Source organism: Poecilia latipinna, unplaced genomic scaffold (genome assembly GCF_001443285.1).
Source record: "Poecilia latipinna isolate Pla-1442-1.1 unplaced genomic scaffold, P_latipinna-1.0 Scaffold1170, whole genome shotgun sequence".
Classification (NCBI taxonomy): domain Eukaryota; kingdom Metazoa; phylum Chordata; class Actinopteri; order Cyprinodontiformes; family Poeciliidae; genus Poecilia; species Poecilia latipinna.
In genome coordinates this window covers 47,811-64,493 of record NW_015113786.1, presented here as the reverse complement: position 1 = coordinate 64,493, position 16,683 = coordinate 47,811, and the positions used below count along the sequence as shown (strand labels likewise).

Sequence of the window (16,683 nt, the reverse complement as noted above, 5' to 3'; positions counted from 1 at the left end):
TTATGTAAAATATAACAAAGCAACATCATATGATACACATTTCTAATAAATATACCCACTAAATCCTGCAATGCTAACAGCTTATTCCTCTGCAGCTTTTCCTCTTATGGACGTACAGTTCTTGGGTAAATACCCTTAAATTGTACCCAAATAAGAGTAGCACTACTTCAACATATTTTTATTCAAGTTAAAGTAAAAAAAAAAATAAAAATAGCCATCCAATAAATGACTGAAGCAAGAATAATGGTAGAAAATCAATCAATCCAAACATCAATCATTCGTCAGATTGAGCAAAATATAAATTGATGTGAACATTTTGGTATTAAAGATTAAATCATTTATTTTCTAACAAAATTGAAAAACAAAAAAAAATCTGACACTTTTTTTTTCAAATCAATTTCTTTCTACATAAAACTTAGGAAACTTTAACAAAAGCTGTAAGTGTGTCTGGTGAATTTTAGGACAAAACAAGCTTGTCTTTTATTCAGTGAAGTTACTCACATTGGGCAGAGTATCCAGGAATTTTACTCAAGTAAGAGTAAAGGTACTTCATAAGAAAATAAATGACTAAGGTAAAAGTGAAAAGTACATCGTAGTAAAGCTATTCCTAAAAGCAAAATGAATGAGTCAGTCCACTGAACACACAGATGGGAAAAAGCTGCAACTGTAAACTCAGAGACAGTAAATCTCCAAATTGATAAAGAAAATGATCACTTATTAATCAATTTGTTTAGTTAAAACTGTATTATTGATATTTTGTTATTATTTGTGGCTGTTCCAGTCACAAATGGATCTGAAAAGTGAATAAAATGCAAATGAAACAAAAACTTACATCATGATTAGGTACTGAATGTCTCAGAATGGTGAGGAAGTTACAGACATTTCGCTCATGGGTTGCTGCGTTGCCCTTTTGCACCTTCCTAAAAGCTCGTCAGCCCTTCACTTCACTCTGAAGCTGAACCCCTGCTGCTCCCCTCCTCCTCCTCCAAACACACTACAACTTTCTCTGTCTGCCCTCCCTTTCTGTCTCCCTGTCTGCTCCCTCCTCTCAGCTCAAAACTATAAGAGTGAGATAGGAGCACACACACAGAAAGTCCACCCTGCTCACGTGCACAGACACACTCGCCGTACATACATCGAGTGGAGCAGATCAGAAATCTTCGCTCCTCTCGTCAGCCAAAGGAAAACACCTGCATGGACAAGAAAGACTGATTTTGCAAATCAAAGTATGGAAGTCAAGAGGAGGAGGTAGAAGGGACCAAAGTTTTATCAGTTTCTGAGGAAATCCTGGATTTCTCATGTTTGAGTTTTTGTCTTGGTCTTTTTTTTATTTTTTTCCGCTCTCTCATCTCTTGGTGACAGGAATGTCTCTTTGATTTTGGATTTCCAACAGGTGAAGGTTTCTATTTTTTGAGAGGTTTGCGTGAGAAGCAGAAAATATGTCAAGCGCACAGCTCAGTCACCTGCTGAGGGGAGTCCTGCTGCTCCTTCCAGGTGAGTCCAGATTTACATTTTACTGCAAGGTTAAAGATGCAGAGAATCCATTTCTTTGCAGTCAAATATAAACTTTACGTTCATTAGATGCAAATCCTTATTGTTAATCCAACAGGCGCAGCTTTCTCTCTGCAAACCAAAGAATTTCTTGTGTGAAAACAAAGATTGTCTCATGTGAGCAATCAGCTGAAATCTGTGGGATTATTGCGGCTCAGAAAACAGATGGCAGCGCAGTGTGACAGAGCAGATGAATTCATAATTGCAAGGAAGTCATTATGTAATTCACAACTGTGGATCACCCAGTTTAAAGCTAAAACCACAAATGATGCTGACATTAGTCTGATGAATGGCCAGCCTGTGTTTCCCTCTCTGTCACCGTGTGTGTCTTCAAAGCTCAGTGCGATCCGAGGCCACAGGAGGAGTCTTCTTGGCTGAGCCGTTCGGCGCGTTTAAACAATGGTTCCCTGGGAGCAGAGAAGTGTGGCCCTGGAACTAATGTTACCATTATGGTAATGGTTAGAAAAACAGGAGGCAGACATTTCCAACACCGCCGCAGGCTGCAGCCGATCACCCAGAGACGCAACGTTCCTGGTAACGTCAGGGAAAGTTAGTGTTACAGGCGGCTGGATGCAGACAGGAGGAAGCATCTGTCTGCTTCTAATCATCATTTAACAGCTCAGTGGTGCTCTGCTCCGCCATCTTTCACTGCTTCAATGGCACACTGGTATCTGTGGCCTGTTTTCTTTGTCACAATTCAAGTTTAGCTGAGGAGACAGGCGAGGTTATGGTTGCTCGCTCTGAGCAGATCACTCTAACCGACCTGGATTGAAATTAATTTAATGGGTCACAGATGTCAGAGTGCCGGACCGTTTGATTTTTAACAGATGTAATGTTAATTCTGAGTAAACGCTGAAAAATAATCAATCCAAAGAAGGTGGTGTTGCAGATGTAAACTTGAACAAGTTTTAAATATTTTTGCTCAAAGGGAAGTTCAGCTTGTGCCTCCTTCTAGCTTGAACACGGTTTCCAACAGTGAACCGTCAATTACATCCACAATACCAGGAGCCGCTTTATTAGAAGATTTACTCCGGTTCATTACGCACAAATTCTTTCAATTAACTTTCAGCAAAAACTCTGAGAAAACTGAAATGAGTGGATGTGTTGCCTTCAGACACAAAACTCTTGCCTGTTGTTTGATTCAAAGTTCACAAAAGCAACTCAACCAAGCAAACTCCCGTAGATCTCTTATCTAAATAAACAAGGCTGTCGGATTAAGGCGCTTACGCGGTGATGAAAAGACAACAGTAGTTGTCCTTGCTCTGCCCTGAGGACAGAGTGATGCTGCAGGTCTGCAGGGCCGCGATCGTATGTGGGGGTGGAGGCAGAAACAAGGAAGACGGCTGGGGAGGGGGGCTCAGGGTTAGAATAACAAAACGGACCCTGTGTTCTTTAAATCAACCTGACCTTCGCTTGACTGTGGTGACAATGGTGGCGGGGAGTTGGGGCAGCAGGTACTGGTAAATTTAAATCTTCTCTCCTTACCTGATGATGGGTAACTCACTAGTCAAAGTGTAAAACAAATCAGTTTTTTCTTTCTTTATATCAGTGCTTTTGTTTAACTCATTTATGAAAGATTGCCATTTATAATACAGTAATTAATGTTCATTTCATTAAAATGCTTGTTTAAAATTCCTGCCTGTTAGATTAAACATTGAAGAGAAAATAACAGAGGAGACAAATTCATCTCCAAGCGGAGAAATTTTCTTCAAGTCGCAGTGAGACTAAACCATATGGATAATTATTTACCCATCTGTAGACATAAAAACAAATAAAACCATTAGTTGATTCTGAGAGCAAATAAATAAACATGTTTGTTGGTGACATGTCTGTCTGAAATAAATGATCATCATCATCATCATCATCATCGAAATTATGCCATTGCTTCAGACATTTCGCATCGCCAGAGAAGTAGTTGTGGAATGTTTGTCTTGGAAACTCATATTTGTGACCCAAATAAGATGATTATTTTTGTTTGGTTTGCTCTCACTCACAGTTAGATTGTGTTTAGTCGGCAAAATGATTTATTTAGGGCTGAGACAACATCATAGTTTAGTCTGAATTATATTTTTTCACAAGACAGTGTCAGTATGTGAGCAGTGACACCAGAATGTTTGAGTCCAGAAATGCTGAGATTAGTTACATCAACTTTATACTTTTATTGGGACATTTGCATTAAGATAAAATACAACTCTAAATAAAACCCTCTATCACTGTAAGCCTTGTTTGTCACAGTTACAGTTGTTTTATAGGAATTACTATGTGTTGCTGTAATTTGTATTTTTTACAGAAACCTTTTTTTTTGCCTCAAAAAACTATAAGATGAATTTTCATATGAATTAAATGTGACACTATACTACTGCGATAAAAAATATATAAACGTATCGCTACGCTTTTGTCGAGATTTTTATCAAGGGTAACAAAGCTGGCTACACATGACATTTACATTTAAGTTATACTAAGACAACCAAATATTTCAGAAATGTTTTTGAACACTCAAAGCATAAGGCGTGTCCATAAGGGAGCATTCTGTAAGAAATTGTATTTACGTGTCTCAATAAGTCTAAAGTAACCAAGATAAATACAAAATAGGAGCATCTTCTCTCCCTTATACTTCAGCACTAAACTCCATCAAAGCTGCAGCAGCTCAGTGATTACAGCCTCCGTCCTTCAGACCGTACGTCCACTGGATTGGACATTATATTTATGGGCTTAAACCAACAGGAAATTTAGGGATTTTATCATTTGAATGATTCTTGCAACTGATTAGTTTCTAATTGACCAATGAAGATCTAAATCTTAACTAGATATGTGAGATTCAGGCATTAAAAATAAGCTTTTTTCTGAAACCAGAGGAGGAGCAAGTTTCTATTTTCCATCAAAAACATACATTTAAGTTCATGGTAGCCTAATAAAATTGCTCTCAGTATAATTTTAGTGATTTCCAGTGGTAGTATTTGTAGTTATTTTGAAAATATTTTTTATTGTTAAGTTGTAGGATTCTTTCGAAGCTGAATGTCCATCCCAATGGACATAAGGAGTTAGAATGGATGAGGCAATGTTTAATTATTTAGTGTTACCATTCAAAGAAAGTATCTTATAGTTTATTTTACGCTTCACAATTTACTTAATTTATTTCATCTTTTATTGTTCATGTTTTTTATGAGTTTAAACTCAGAGTTTCTTGAGCTGCTTATAAAAAATGCATTTTCCCCTTTATTTCAATGCTGAATGGGGAGTAAAAAAAATTGATGCTCAGTAGATAAAATTCAGATCTAAAGGAGTTAAAAAATGTCCAGGCTCCTTATTAAAGTTTAAAGTAACACTTATATAGTTTACAGTAAAATGAGGTTTGAGTCATTTTCATTGATTCACATAAAAGCCAAGCAGACTCTTTGAAGCGAAGCCAAAAACGTTGCATTACGTTAGGCCAAATCTTCCACACTCAGCAATGAAGAAAATAATAAAGCTAAAATAATTGTTGCTCATATTAGAAGAGTGAAAATCAATTGTTTTTCACTTATTGTATCACTTGTACTAGTTTGATCATACATAATATACTGATGTGTAAATTTGCTCAGGCTGCAAATTTCTAGAGATTATCTTCTGACGATGGATGGTTTTATTCTAAGGTAACACAAGCTTCAATGTTTGGGAATTATAGACTCAGCAACACTCATGCAAGGTCTGCAGGACAGCTCAGAGGGTTCAAGAGCATAAAAGAGCAGCTGCAAGCTGTGAATAATGGGCAGCACTCAACAGAAATATGTGCATCTCTGGGCTACTGTAGCATTTAATTCTTCTGCCGAGGAAAAACGCACACATGCACCTCACTAATCTTGTCGATCCAGCGCACCGAGACGTCTCACTCCTCTAACGTCCAGCCATTAGCCTTCTAACTAACTTCATTCACCTCATCAACCACAGACAGACACCGAGAGACAGAAAGAAAAGAAACAAAGACGAGGGGGAAACAGGGGAGGAATCTGACATTCATCCAGGAGAAATGAGGCGTAAAAAATCGTGGCTTTTTCATCAGAGAGGAGGAGGAGGAGGAAAAGGAGGAGGAGGAGAGCCAACAGGGCGCAGTTGTTTCATGGACAGTTTGGAGGGTTCAGAAATGCAGCTTGGATGGGGGAATGGTTATGGTCATTTTTTTTTAGGGAAAACAAACATTCAAGTGAAAAATTAAGAGATCCAACAACAGCCTGAGAGTTTGGATCTTTAAAGGGGGAGTATCATGTAAAATCAACTTTTTTGAGATTTACATCATGTTATAATGTTATTCGTTCATCAAAAACTTTCCTGGGGTGTTACCTTGATTCTTTCATGCATGTTTGAGAAATCCTTTCATCTCCATTACAACCATCCAGCTGTCCGAAACCGAACCACACCTTTAAGACGCAGCTTCCAAGCTTCTGGGTGTCCTAACCTTTTCTTAAGTTAGAAAGAACATTTTGCACCATTAAATCATTTTTGTTTAAGGAATGAAAGGAAAGGATCATTTTTGTTTTTTAAATGACTTAAATCAGAGAGAAATGGGAGAAAAGATTACACCTTGATATATGAACATTGACATAACTGAATTTATAATGGGAAATTCAACTCTTTTGTTTACCTGACAGAAGGCTTCATAATGGGGCAAATAAAGATGTCCCACTCTCTGAATGAAGCCTGAAGTGGACTCTCATGCCAAGCACTTGATTTCATGCAGGTTTTAATTCCAAATTCCCTGGATCTGTTTCTTGTTTTCGGAGGATTGCACATAAAGCTTCGTGTTTGACCAGCAGAGATGATGGCCGCGGCTGCCAAACCGTAATCACAAATACAAACAAACAAACAGAGGGCCGCCCGAAGGATTTTTTTTTCCATAAATGCTATCCTTTTACAGGGTACAGTAAATCAGTGTGTGCAGTGCATTTTAGCCAAACAGTGTGCATGCGTGTGTGTGTGTGTCTGTTTGTGTCTGTTTGTGTGTGCATTTATAGACCCTGAATGAATGCAGGAACTCAAAGACAGGTAGATTACCTTGGCCGGCCATCACTCAGACGAAATACGGGCCGGAGGCAGCAGCAGTGTTGTTGATGACAGACTGACCGTCCAGACCACACACAGCTGCAGGCTGCAGCACTGACCCCTGCTGGGAGGCCTGAAGTATTACAGGAAGACGGCTTGGACTGGATTATTGTTTATTGGCAGAAGTTCAGGATCAGGAGTGTGTTGTCCAGCTGTTCACACTGAACTGACGTGAAGCATGGACTTGTGTTGGACTGGTGCTCCCTCCCACTGATCTCACTGTCACAAATAACTCTGGTTCTCATTTGCAAAACTAGCTAACAGCTTTGGTCATAATTAAAGTTGATTAATCTGTCTCAGGTTTACCTGATCCACATGTTATATGGTCAATGCAGATGGATTTATAGCTGTTTGAGTGTGTTTACAGTATGGCTTTGTAATCAGCATATAACACAAGAACAACATGTCCTGTATGACTGTGTGTTTTAAAAAAGAAAGGATTGTGGTTTTTACCACAAAGCTTTTGGAAAGCAGAATAGCACCACATAAATCAATTTAAATGGATATGAATACAATAAATATCCCCACCTAGCTAACAAGATGTTTTTTATTCTCAAATGCAAAAAAGTCATTCTTTCAGAATATGTTCACATGAAATATTTTGCTTAGTATAAATTGAATAAATCCAAAATCAACACTACATAGGAGAAACATTGCTTGGATGAAATCACTGTATTACATTTTCATACAATTCAATTCAATGATACTTTATTGATCCCAAAGGGAAATTAAATGTAACTCATATTAATTCAACATTCTTCAAGGAGTTATTGTAGCTGGTGATGGTTGTGAGCAGGAGGAATCTCCTGTAGCAGTCTGTATTACAACCAATTTGAAGAAGCCTCTGGCTGAAGACACTCTGTCTTTCTATGAAGAAGATGGTCAGTGTCACTGTGACTAATGATTTGCATTTATACGGTTTTATTTGTGAAAATATACATTTTCTGACCACAAATTAAAAAAAACAACAGCAATTCAACAACTGAAAACTGCAAAAATGAAATATTTGATCAAATAAATAAACATAATTGCCAAGCTCTAAGCTGCATAAAATCAAGAACTTCACAATAAAATCCTATGATTTACATATGCAGTTTCTCAAAAGTTCAACATCATTTCAAATAATAAAGTTTTACATGGAGAAAATATCATCAGTTCAAATTTGATTATTATAAATGTTTTACAGACATTTAAAATCAATAAAAAGTTAAATAGTTACATTATAATTCACTTAAAAAAAACATGCTCATAACCTAAAAAGGTTGGGCAGAATTTTTACATGCTGACTATGTCTTTCACATTCTGACCTTAGAATAATTTAATGAGTTAATTAGTCCAGCTCCTCTCTATGGAAATGTTTTGTATTGACTGCTTTTTCTGAGTTATAAATCTTACTAAACACCTCACTATTAAAATATATTCAAAACCTAATTATCCCCACTTATCTTCTTTATGTAAAATCCCAGATGCACCAGTTTGATTTTCACTTTTTACATCAGCTATGAGGGCTGCACCGTGGCGCAGTTGGTAGAGCTGTTGCCGTGCAGCAAGAAGGTTCTGGGTTCGATTCCCGGCCCCGGTCTTTCTGCATGGAGTTTGCATGTTCTCCCTGTGCATGCGTGGGTTTTCTCCGGGTACTCCGGTTTCCTCCCACAGTCCAAAAAACATGAATGTTAGGTTAATTGGTCTGTCTAAATTGCCCCTAGGTGTGTGTGTGCGCATGGTTGTGTGTCTGTGTTGCCCTGTGACAGACTGGCGACCTGTCCAGGATGTACCCAGCCTCTCGCCCGGAACGTTAGCTGGAGATAGGCACCAGCACCCCACCCGACCCCACAGAGGGACAAGGGTGTTCAGAAAATGGATGGATGGACATCAGCTATGAGAGTAAAGATAAGTTAAATCTGCTTTCAGAAAATCAAGATCTGCTCTGTGACACGGAGGTGCGAACTGCATGAGTGGCACGTTTTAGAGCCCCTGGTGGAAAAAGAACTCAATCTGAAGGATGATATCCCACTGCATGTGTAGGAATCAAATCAAATAGTCCCTCTGGTGCCTGAAGGGGCTGGACATTATCATACTGGATGTACTAAGCCATCAGCTAACTTGTGGTTAGAATGGTCTTCTTTCTAGAAGATTCACCACAATGAGCAATTGAGTAAGATCTGCTTTTATGAGCACTTTATAAGTAAATGTAACCATATGTTGGGAAGAGATCGGAGGAAGGGAAGAAGCTGAATGACAAGTGACCTCAAGAAGCAATTTAAAAATGCTTTAAAAACACCCATGTGTCTCTATCCGAGGCTTTTTCTGAATGTGTGTGTTGGAGGCTAACTAGGCAGCACGTCGAATGCAGCCACCACAAAAAACAAACTGCAAGGAGGACTTACATGAAGCATTACATAATAATTGAACATGAATAGTCTCCTGGGTTCAACTGACCAGCAACGTTCATTAGTTATAACCACATGCAGCACAAGCAAACACATCACCTCATGCAAGAAATTACAAAGCTCCAAAACCGTGGATGCCAAAGATAGGCCATAATTTTTACAACAAATTGACAGGCTGCTGCATGGAGGGCACATGGGCTTTCGGTTAAAACCTGGATCTGTGGTCCGTGACTGTTACAGCTTGAATAACTCAATATGCGTGCGTGCGTGCGTGCGTGCGTGCGTGCGTGCGTGCGTGCGTGTGCGTGTGCATGTGCGTGTGTGTTTGTGTGTGTTCAGATCAGGTGGGCAGAGCCTGGAGAACAACTGTGCTGCACACATGTCTGCGGTTGTGGTCGGCATGTGGGAAGCAGCATTCCAAGAGTGAAAGGAACAAAAAAATATCCTCTGTTTGACATTAACAAGGTTAATAAATGCCCATCAGTCAGCCCCCATCTTGGGCTTCTTCTAAAGAAAATTCAGCTGTGCATACTTTCCACTCAGTCGGCCCTGTTTGCCTTAAGGTTTCTGTGCTTGACCAAAGAAAACCAAATTGATCTGTGGGAAGTTGTGGCTTAAACCAAGACAAGTATCTGAAAAACAAAAACAAATTATACTGACTTAAATCCTCTTTTTTTAAGTAACTTGGTAGCAAGTTTAAACATGTACATTCCAGCAGAAATTTCTACTTCTCCTAGAAATTCTTTGCAGTTTCTTTTAATTTGAAAATAGAGCCGTACCTTTTGTCTGAAACCAGACGTCAGTTCTCAGCCTCGCTCCGACGTCACGCAGGTTTTTCTTCCGAAAAGACTTCCAATGACAGACAGGCTGCAGATGTGTGAGCGCCATAACTGTCGAAGAGTGAAAAAAGGCTTTTAGTTGAATTCAGTGTCAGCTTTTGGGAAAGAAACATTCATCATCATAAGAATTTCTTTGTTACTTTAAATCATATCATCCACATGTGTTTGGCTCAGTCGGCCTGCTGTTTGTCTATTAAAAAACACAAATACAGAAAGCATGCAGTTCACACACATTTCCTACCACAGAAAAAAAATCCAGATACAAGAAATGTGTTGCAGCTGTGGAAAAGAAATGTTCACTGAAGCCAACATTTATATATGGCTTCTATAGTACCATCTTGGCTCTCTTTGCATGAATAATGTATCAAAATTACCAGTCCTGTAACAGTTTGCACTCAGCCAGTCTCATGTTTAGGTGTAACTGGGAGAAATGTAAATATTTAGCTTCAATTTCAAATGATGGAGGTGGATAATCATCAGCCCACGTCCCAAATCAGCCTGGAATTTACCATGATGGAGCCTCAGTGTTTATTAAACAACTGTTGTTATTTACGAATTTTAATGACTGCCCGCTTCTTCTTCTCTGCAGCAGCAGCTGTAATTGTAGCTGGAGCAAGCAGTAAACTTTGGGAGGTGCCCACTGGTCACTTCACATCCTCTTCCAATCAAACTGAGAATGTCCCACTGGAACGCTGTCAAAACCAGTGGACAGAGGACGGAGTAAAAGTCACAGCAGATATCCCTCCCAAACTGGACGGGACATGGGTGTCAACAAGGTATAGATGTTCATAAAGTTGTCACAGCACAAAATATCTCTTTCAAGCAAAACAGTAGAAATGTGTTGAACACCCATGTAACTCTTTTTTTTTTCTTTCCTTATTCACTTTGTCTCAATTTGTCCTAACTTTGGTCTGGTTTGAGTTTTGTTCTGACCGCTCTCGCCTCAAGCAAGAAAATCATTGTTTTGTGTTAAGCTAGAAAGCGAGAAAAATGATTCAAAAAGGAAAAATTGGCATTGAAATAGATGAAAAAATCCTCAATTTGTGCAGAATTATTCTTAAATCTGGCCAGTTTCCTCTATTGTGAACTCCTTTCAGAATTTGCTGTTTTAGGGCATCTTGTCACTTTAAATAAAATTAAGCCCTGCCAGCCACGCCCCCTAACTCAATCTTTTACACTCCCACGTGACAATGTTTGCAAAAAGATGCACAATTATACAACCATAAAACATTAGTAGAGCCTTCTTCACAACCAACAAGAGTGCAGCATTTCCTGGATGGTGAGTCAAAAACAAAACTCTTGACTTTTCCAGCAGCTGTTGTGCAGTGCAATGGTAATACCAGCTGACCAAACCCCAGCAGCAACTCCAGCGCTGCTGGGGTTGCTAGGCAACGGCTGTGGTTGCTCGGTAACGGTTACAGTGCAGTCCCTGTAACAGCTCATTTTAGAGACGCCAAAAAGCAAAACTTGGCTGTTTTTTAGAAGCAGTTGAAACCCAACTGGAAGTAAAAAATGTGCAAAATGTGATCTCGACGTTATGCTAAATGCTAAGTTATATGTTCAGCAATATATTATTATTTGTATACTTATTCTAGGTTTGTTTGTTTTTTTGCACCAATAACACTTTAATATATTTATATGCATTTAATTACACTTATTGTCAGTATTTTTTCTGTTTATTACGGTAGCCAAGCAACAACTTTTTGTTCCCAAATTTACTGTTGTGTCTTTGTGGAATGACAATAAAGTAGGTTTAAGTCTAGGAAGGTGTCTCTAACCTCTAACAGACATACAATGGTTAAAATTAAATGGAATCATGAAAAATGACCCCTTAAGTGATGCAAAACACCAACATAAAGCTATTCTCTAAAGACTAACTTGATTTCTGCCATGTGTTTAGATGTGAAGTTCGGCCCGGTCCAGAGTTCCTCACCCGATCCTACACCTTTCACTCCAACCGTCACTTCCAGGCACTGCAGCACTACTACACTGAGAGCAGCTGTGAAGACCCGGCCTACTCCCTGATGATCAGAGGCAAGATCCGTCTGCTCCAGGCCTCCTGGATCACCCGTGGGGCCAGCGAGGCTGAGCACCACCTCAGCAGAGTGGGGATTGTGGTTCACAGCATGGCAGCCAAGCAGAGACTGGCCTCCAGGCTGCCTCCGGCCTGCGTGAGCCTGAGCCTCAATGAAGCGGTGCCGGGAAAATTGCATGAGCTGTACAACACCCGCGCAGGCAGGGCGTGTCTGGCAGCCATGGGCTTCTCTGTGACGGAGATGGGTCTGGTACGCGTGGAAACGCAGCATCACAGCCATGGAGGGAAGGTTCAGGAGCTGTTTTTAGGGGATATTCACACAGACTGGGCCCAAAGAACCCAACACAGACCGTCAGGGTACCAGCAGCCTCTGCAGAACGCCATGGTGAGATTAATAAGAATCATTGATTGATGACTGCAAGACTGTCCAATGAGCAGCTGAAGTAGTACTAGTGCAGCACTAGATAACTTAACAAGTAACAACTCAACTGGCCAAAGATTTAGGCGCATTGACATCAGCCCTGCTTAGTCCGCTTTAATTACACTTCAGTTTGTTTGCCTAGAAAGTCCAGTTCCTTGGAGGAGGTGTGAATGCACAATCAAACTGTGATGCAGACCAAAACCACAAACTAAAACCTAGGTCTCAGGTCGGTCGAAGTGAACTCTGATTTTGTTTGAATGCATTTGCAAGTGAACCAGAGACCACTTCAAAAGCAAGAAACAAATGGTGGTGCTGGGAATTTTGGGTAAATACAACCAAAACAAATGTGAGTCTATCACTAGCGAGAGAAATGGTTTCTCTCGCTCTTGTGGTTTTTTAACAAAGACAAAGGAGAAATCCTACAATCGCTAAAATCTGATGCTACTCCACTTTTGTTTACATTTTGTGAAAAAGGGTGTTGTGCTCAATGTTTTCTTCAGAGGTTTTCATGTTGTTTCCTTCAGTAGTTCTTGGTGCAGCGCCACCACAGGTGAACGTGGGAATAGGTTGCTTAAAGAGTTTGGTTTGTTTGACAGTGATGAGATTTATGATTGAGAAACTATGTCAAAGTAAAGCTACATTAACAATAAATGTTACTTAAACTACAGCAAGTTTGATGTTAAACTTGATTTCTGAATTGATTATGGATATTTTTACCTCTACTTTTTTTAAAAATAGGTTTTGTTTTAGTGCAAATGTAAACTTGAAACACATTTAATAGCAAACTCTCTTATTTATGTAGTTTATTGTATGTAGTCAGAAGTTTGTGTCTTAATCACCAGACAGAACAAAACACTAATTTCTCTGAGGTTAAGCTAATTTTTATAAAAACAATTATTAAAATCATCAAACCTTCTCACCTGTCTCTGTCTTTTTACAGCATCACATCCATCCCTGCCCTGTGTGTGCCCTGGTGTACCGATCCTCAGAGCAGCGCCCCCCTGTGTTGCCCCGCGGTCCTGCGGTTCCTCTGTCTCTGACAGGCCACTGGGTCAGCCTGCGCTGTGAAACCCGACCCAACGTTCTTTTCCTCACCCGAGACTTCACCTTTAACCCAAGCCAGCATGCCTGGGAAGGCATCTACCGTCACTACTTGGACTCCGCCTGCTCACAGCCCACGTTCACCCTGAGAGCCTGGGGGCACTACGCTCAGGGAAACCCCTCGTCCAAACTCTCAGGAGCCACTGAGTTCGTCTTCAAGGTGACGCAGGTGAGAGTCACGGCCATTGACAAGTCCACTGCCAAGCTGCTGAACAGCACAAGACCGGGAAAGTGTGGACGAGCGGGAGACTGGAGTGTCGGTGTGGAGCAGGACTTGACCGCCACAAACGGATGTCCTATGCTGGGCATCAAGCTGCCGCATAAGGAGTATGAGCTCTTCAAGATGGAGCTGGACCACAGAAAACGCCCGCTGTTATTCACAGGGGAGAGACCGACTGACGGGTCCAGTCCAGATCGACCATTAAGGCGGCCCACCTCCTTTCAGGCTCCCATGGTACTTTGCAACGGGGGGGAGACACACCCCTCCTTCTCAACTTTTAATAGCAGGCAACTACAGTTAGCCAGTGGGACAGCAGGTCTGGAGAAACTGGTGTTACTGGTGTTTGGATCAGCACTGTGCAGCTGGCTTGTTGTTTACTAGAGACGTTCTCACAAATCAAACCTGGTTCTCAGCTCAAGGAGGAGATGGATGTTTGGCAGCTGAAATCATCTCTTCCCTTTAAAGACTAGAACTAAAACCAGAATCAGGGGACCTTTAAAAAGCGCTGAAAGGTTTTTCACATCTTGAGCTCAGATGTCACCTCATGAGTAAAAGACTAACCTGTTCAACAAGACCCCATTCTAGAATGAATTGAAATAAGATGGAAAAGTATCTTTGACAATATTTATCCAAAAGTGCCACAATCCATTAAATAAATGAGTAATGAAATAATTATTCCAGATTTCTAGTGCAAATATCTTAGTATGCTTGAAATAAGACAAAACTAACTTTCAAATAGCTTTTCAGTAAGGCAATACATAGGAGCTTGTTTAAAGTCAATAATTCCTTAATATTGATGGAAAAGTATTAGTTCCATTGACAGATTATTTCACTTATAACAAGACATTTTCCCATGTCTTGTTATAAAAATAGAGCCACTGAATGCACTCCAATTCATTAGATGGCAGAAATTGTTTTTCTTGTTGTTTGGATAGATCAGTGAGTTTCCATTAATCCTGAGTATAAATTTCAGATGCTGTATTTAAACGTTTTTCAAAATATCTCCACAAAAAGCAGAAATCATGGATTAACCTGCAAATTTGATTTTCTGGACAAGACTGAAGAAAAAAAAATAACTACATAGGAGGCAAAGACATTTATTTCTTTCCTAGTGACTGATCTATCTAATCATGTATATAATGGATTATTTGTGTATATATTTCAAGATTTAATGACACCCAGATATTGATTAAATTACATATTAGTGGAGCATGGCACTTTTGGACCTCCATATATTTTGGCTTTGGATTGGATTGTGCAGATGTTTTCCTCAGATGGCTCACCTGCATTTTTGAAAATCTAAGAATGTTTGAGGTGTAATAATTAAACAAAATACAAATACTGACATGAGTCAGTTCCACATTAAAATTTAAGAGATGCATATTAGTTCAATTTACACCATTACTAATTCAGTTTGTACAGAACATTTTTTATTTTTCATTGATAAAAACTAGATAACCACCGTCACTGATCCACAGACACTGTGGACTGAAATGTTATTTTATCTTGATGCCTTTCTACCAGCAAAGTAATCTAATCAAATGAGTATTTATTTTTTACCATTTATTTTGTATATTTACACACAAAGAGAATTTTTTTTTTTTTTTACAAAAATGGTTCCCTTGTCATTTAATATTTTGTATGTCAATTAAAAAGGACTTTTAATAACACATGGGGTTTATTTGCTCTTTCAAACATGATCTCAAGCTTGTTTGTTCATGCAAGTTCCTTTCTTGAGAAAATCATCTGTTTCCATACAGACAATGGAAACTGTCTTTGCACTTCCACAGATGATGACATCCACTGTTGTCCTTATCTGCCAATCACTGTCAGCAAAAATGAGTGGCACTCATGCACTGCAAAAACACAAAATCTTACCAAGCTTTTCTGTCCATTTTGTAATGCAAATATCTTAAAACACTTGAATTAAGTTGAAACTAACTTACAAGTAATTTTTCTGTAAGATAAGAGCTTGTTTTAAGTGGATAATTCCTGAATATTGGTCCAACTGCAGATTATTTTACTTATGTATGGATATTTTTCCCAGAAGTGAAATATTCTTCCAGTGGAACTGTTTATTTTTTGTTTCTTTTATCAATATTAAGTAATTATTTACTTAAAACAAGCTCCTATGGATTGCTGAAAAGTTACTTAGAAGTTATCTTCACCTTATTTCAAGTGTATTAAGATATTTACACTAGCCACCAGATCAACAATACTTGGCAAGATTTTGTTTTTGCAATATAGAAATTTTTCTGGTATAGTTTGCGAAGTTTCTATTTCATGTTCTTTCAAATTGTTTTTAGACATTCTCTGTGGAAAAATATGCAAATATTCAAATTTTCCACAGACAAAAAACAGTTGCTGTTACATTCCACAGAAAAAATGCTAAATACTGAACACCGAATACGCCGAGTGGTTCAGATCCAAGCAAAGCCTGGTGTTAAAGTCAAAGTCCAAATCTAAATCCAATTGAGAATCCGTAGCAAAGCTCAACAATTTCTGTTCACAAATGTTTTTTCATCCAGCCTGACTGACCTAAAGCTAAAAGATTTGCAGCTGCAACTGGAGTACAAAGGTGTTTGTTCAAAATTTTTGACCCGCAGCAACTCAATACATATGCATGCCACATTACACTCGGAAGATTTATACTTTTTAAAAGAATTTGGAAAACGTTTATATCGGTGCTGCCATGTGGAAGTGAGCCGGTGATTTATTTTTCCTGATACTTTAATAGGAGAACAAGAGTATAAAGACGGTTTTGATTTCACGCACATAATAAAAGGGTATTGTTAGAGGAGGAAAACAAACATGGCCACAAGTTTCACTTCAGTTATGAGTGGAGACAATAATCACAAAAAGGATTCTCTATCTTTTCCAACCAGCAAGACGGTGAATTAGTTGCCTTTGAATCAATCGTTTACAACAGTATAACTGCTTATGCCAGTTATACTGTACTGAAGGTGCAAGTTTGATTTAGTCCTTCACATTATTCAATTATATTATTCTAACCTTTCAATGATAGCACAGTAACCGTAGAGGAAATGCAG

The 16,683-nt window shown here is 39.1% G+C and overlaps 1 protein-coding gene across 3 annotated transcripts; it reads left to right on the top strand.

Annotated features, from left to right (window-relative positions):
* The first annotated feature begins 1,065 nt into the window (after window positions 1–1,065).
* On the top strand, window positions 1,066–15,303 carry apcdd1l (adenomatosis polyposis coli down-regulated 1-like). 3 transcript variants are annotated; one of them, XM_015053242.1, is made up of 5 exons: window positions 1,067–1,248; window positions 1,394–1,494; window positions 10,446–10,632; window positions 11,757–12,276; window positions 13,253–15,303. In XM_015053242.1, exons 2-5 carry the CDS (start codon window positions 1,440–1,442, stop codon window positions 14,012–14,014), a joined length of 1,524 nt encoding a protein of 507 aa, XP_014908728.1. In that variant the 5' UTR covers window positions 1,067–1,248; window positions 1,394–1,439; the 3' UTR covers window positions 14,015–15,303. The 3 variants fall into 3 exon arrangements, with proteins under 3 accessions (XP_014908729.1, XP_014908728.1, XP_014908727.1); XM_015053243.1 differs by having other exon boundaries at window positions 1,066–1,494; window positions 10,449–10,632; XM_015053241.1 differs by having other exon boundaries at window positions 1,067–1,494.
* Window positions 15,304–16,683: the final 1,380 nt, after the last annotated feature.

Bases quoted from the DNA above. Each gene is read 5' to 3' on its own strand.
- apcdd1l (XM_015053242.1), top strand. From the start codon at position 1,440: ATGTCAAGCGCACAGCTCAGTCACCTGCTGAGGGGAGTCCTGCTGCTC. The intron at 10,633-11,756 runs GTATAGATGTTC...CCATGTGTTTAG, and splicing joins GGGACATGGGTGTCAACAAG to ATGTGAAGTTCGGCCCGGTC. The intron at 12,277-13,252 runs GTGAGATTAATA...GTCTTTTTACAG, and splicing joins AGCCTCTGCAGAACGCCATG to CATCACATCCATCCCTGCCC.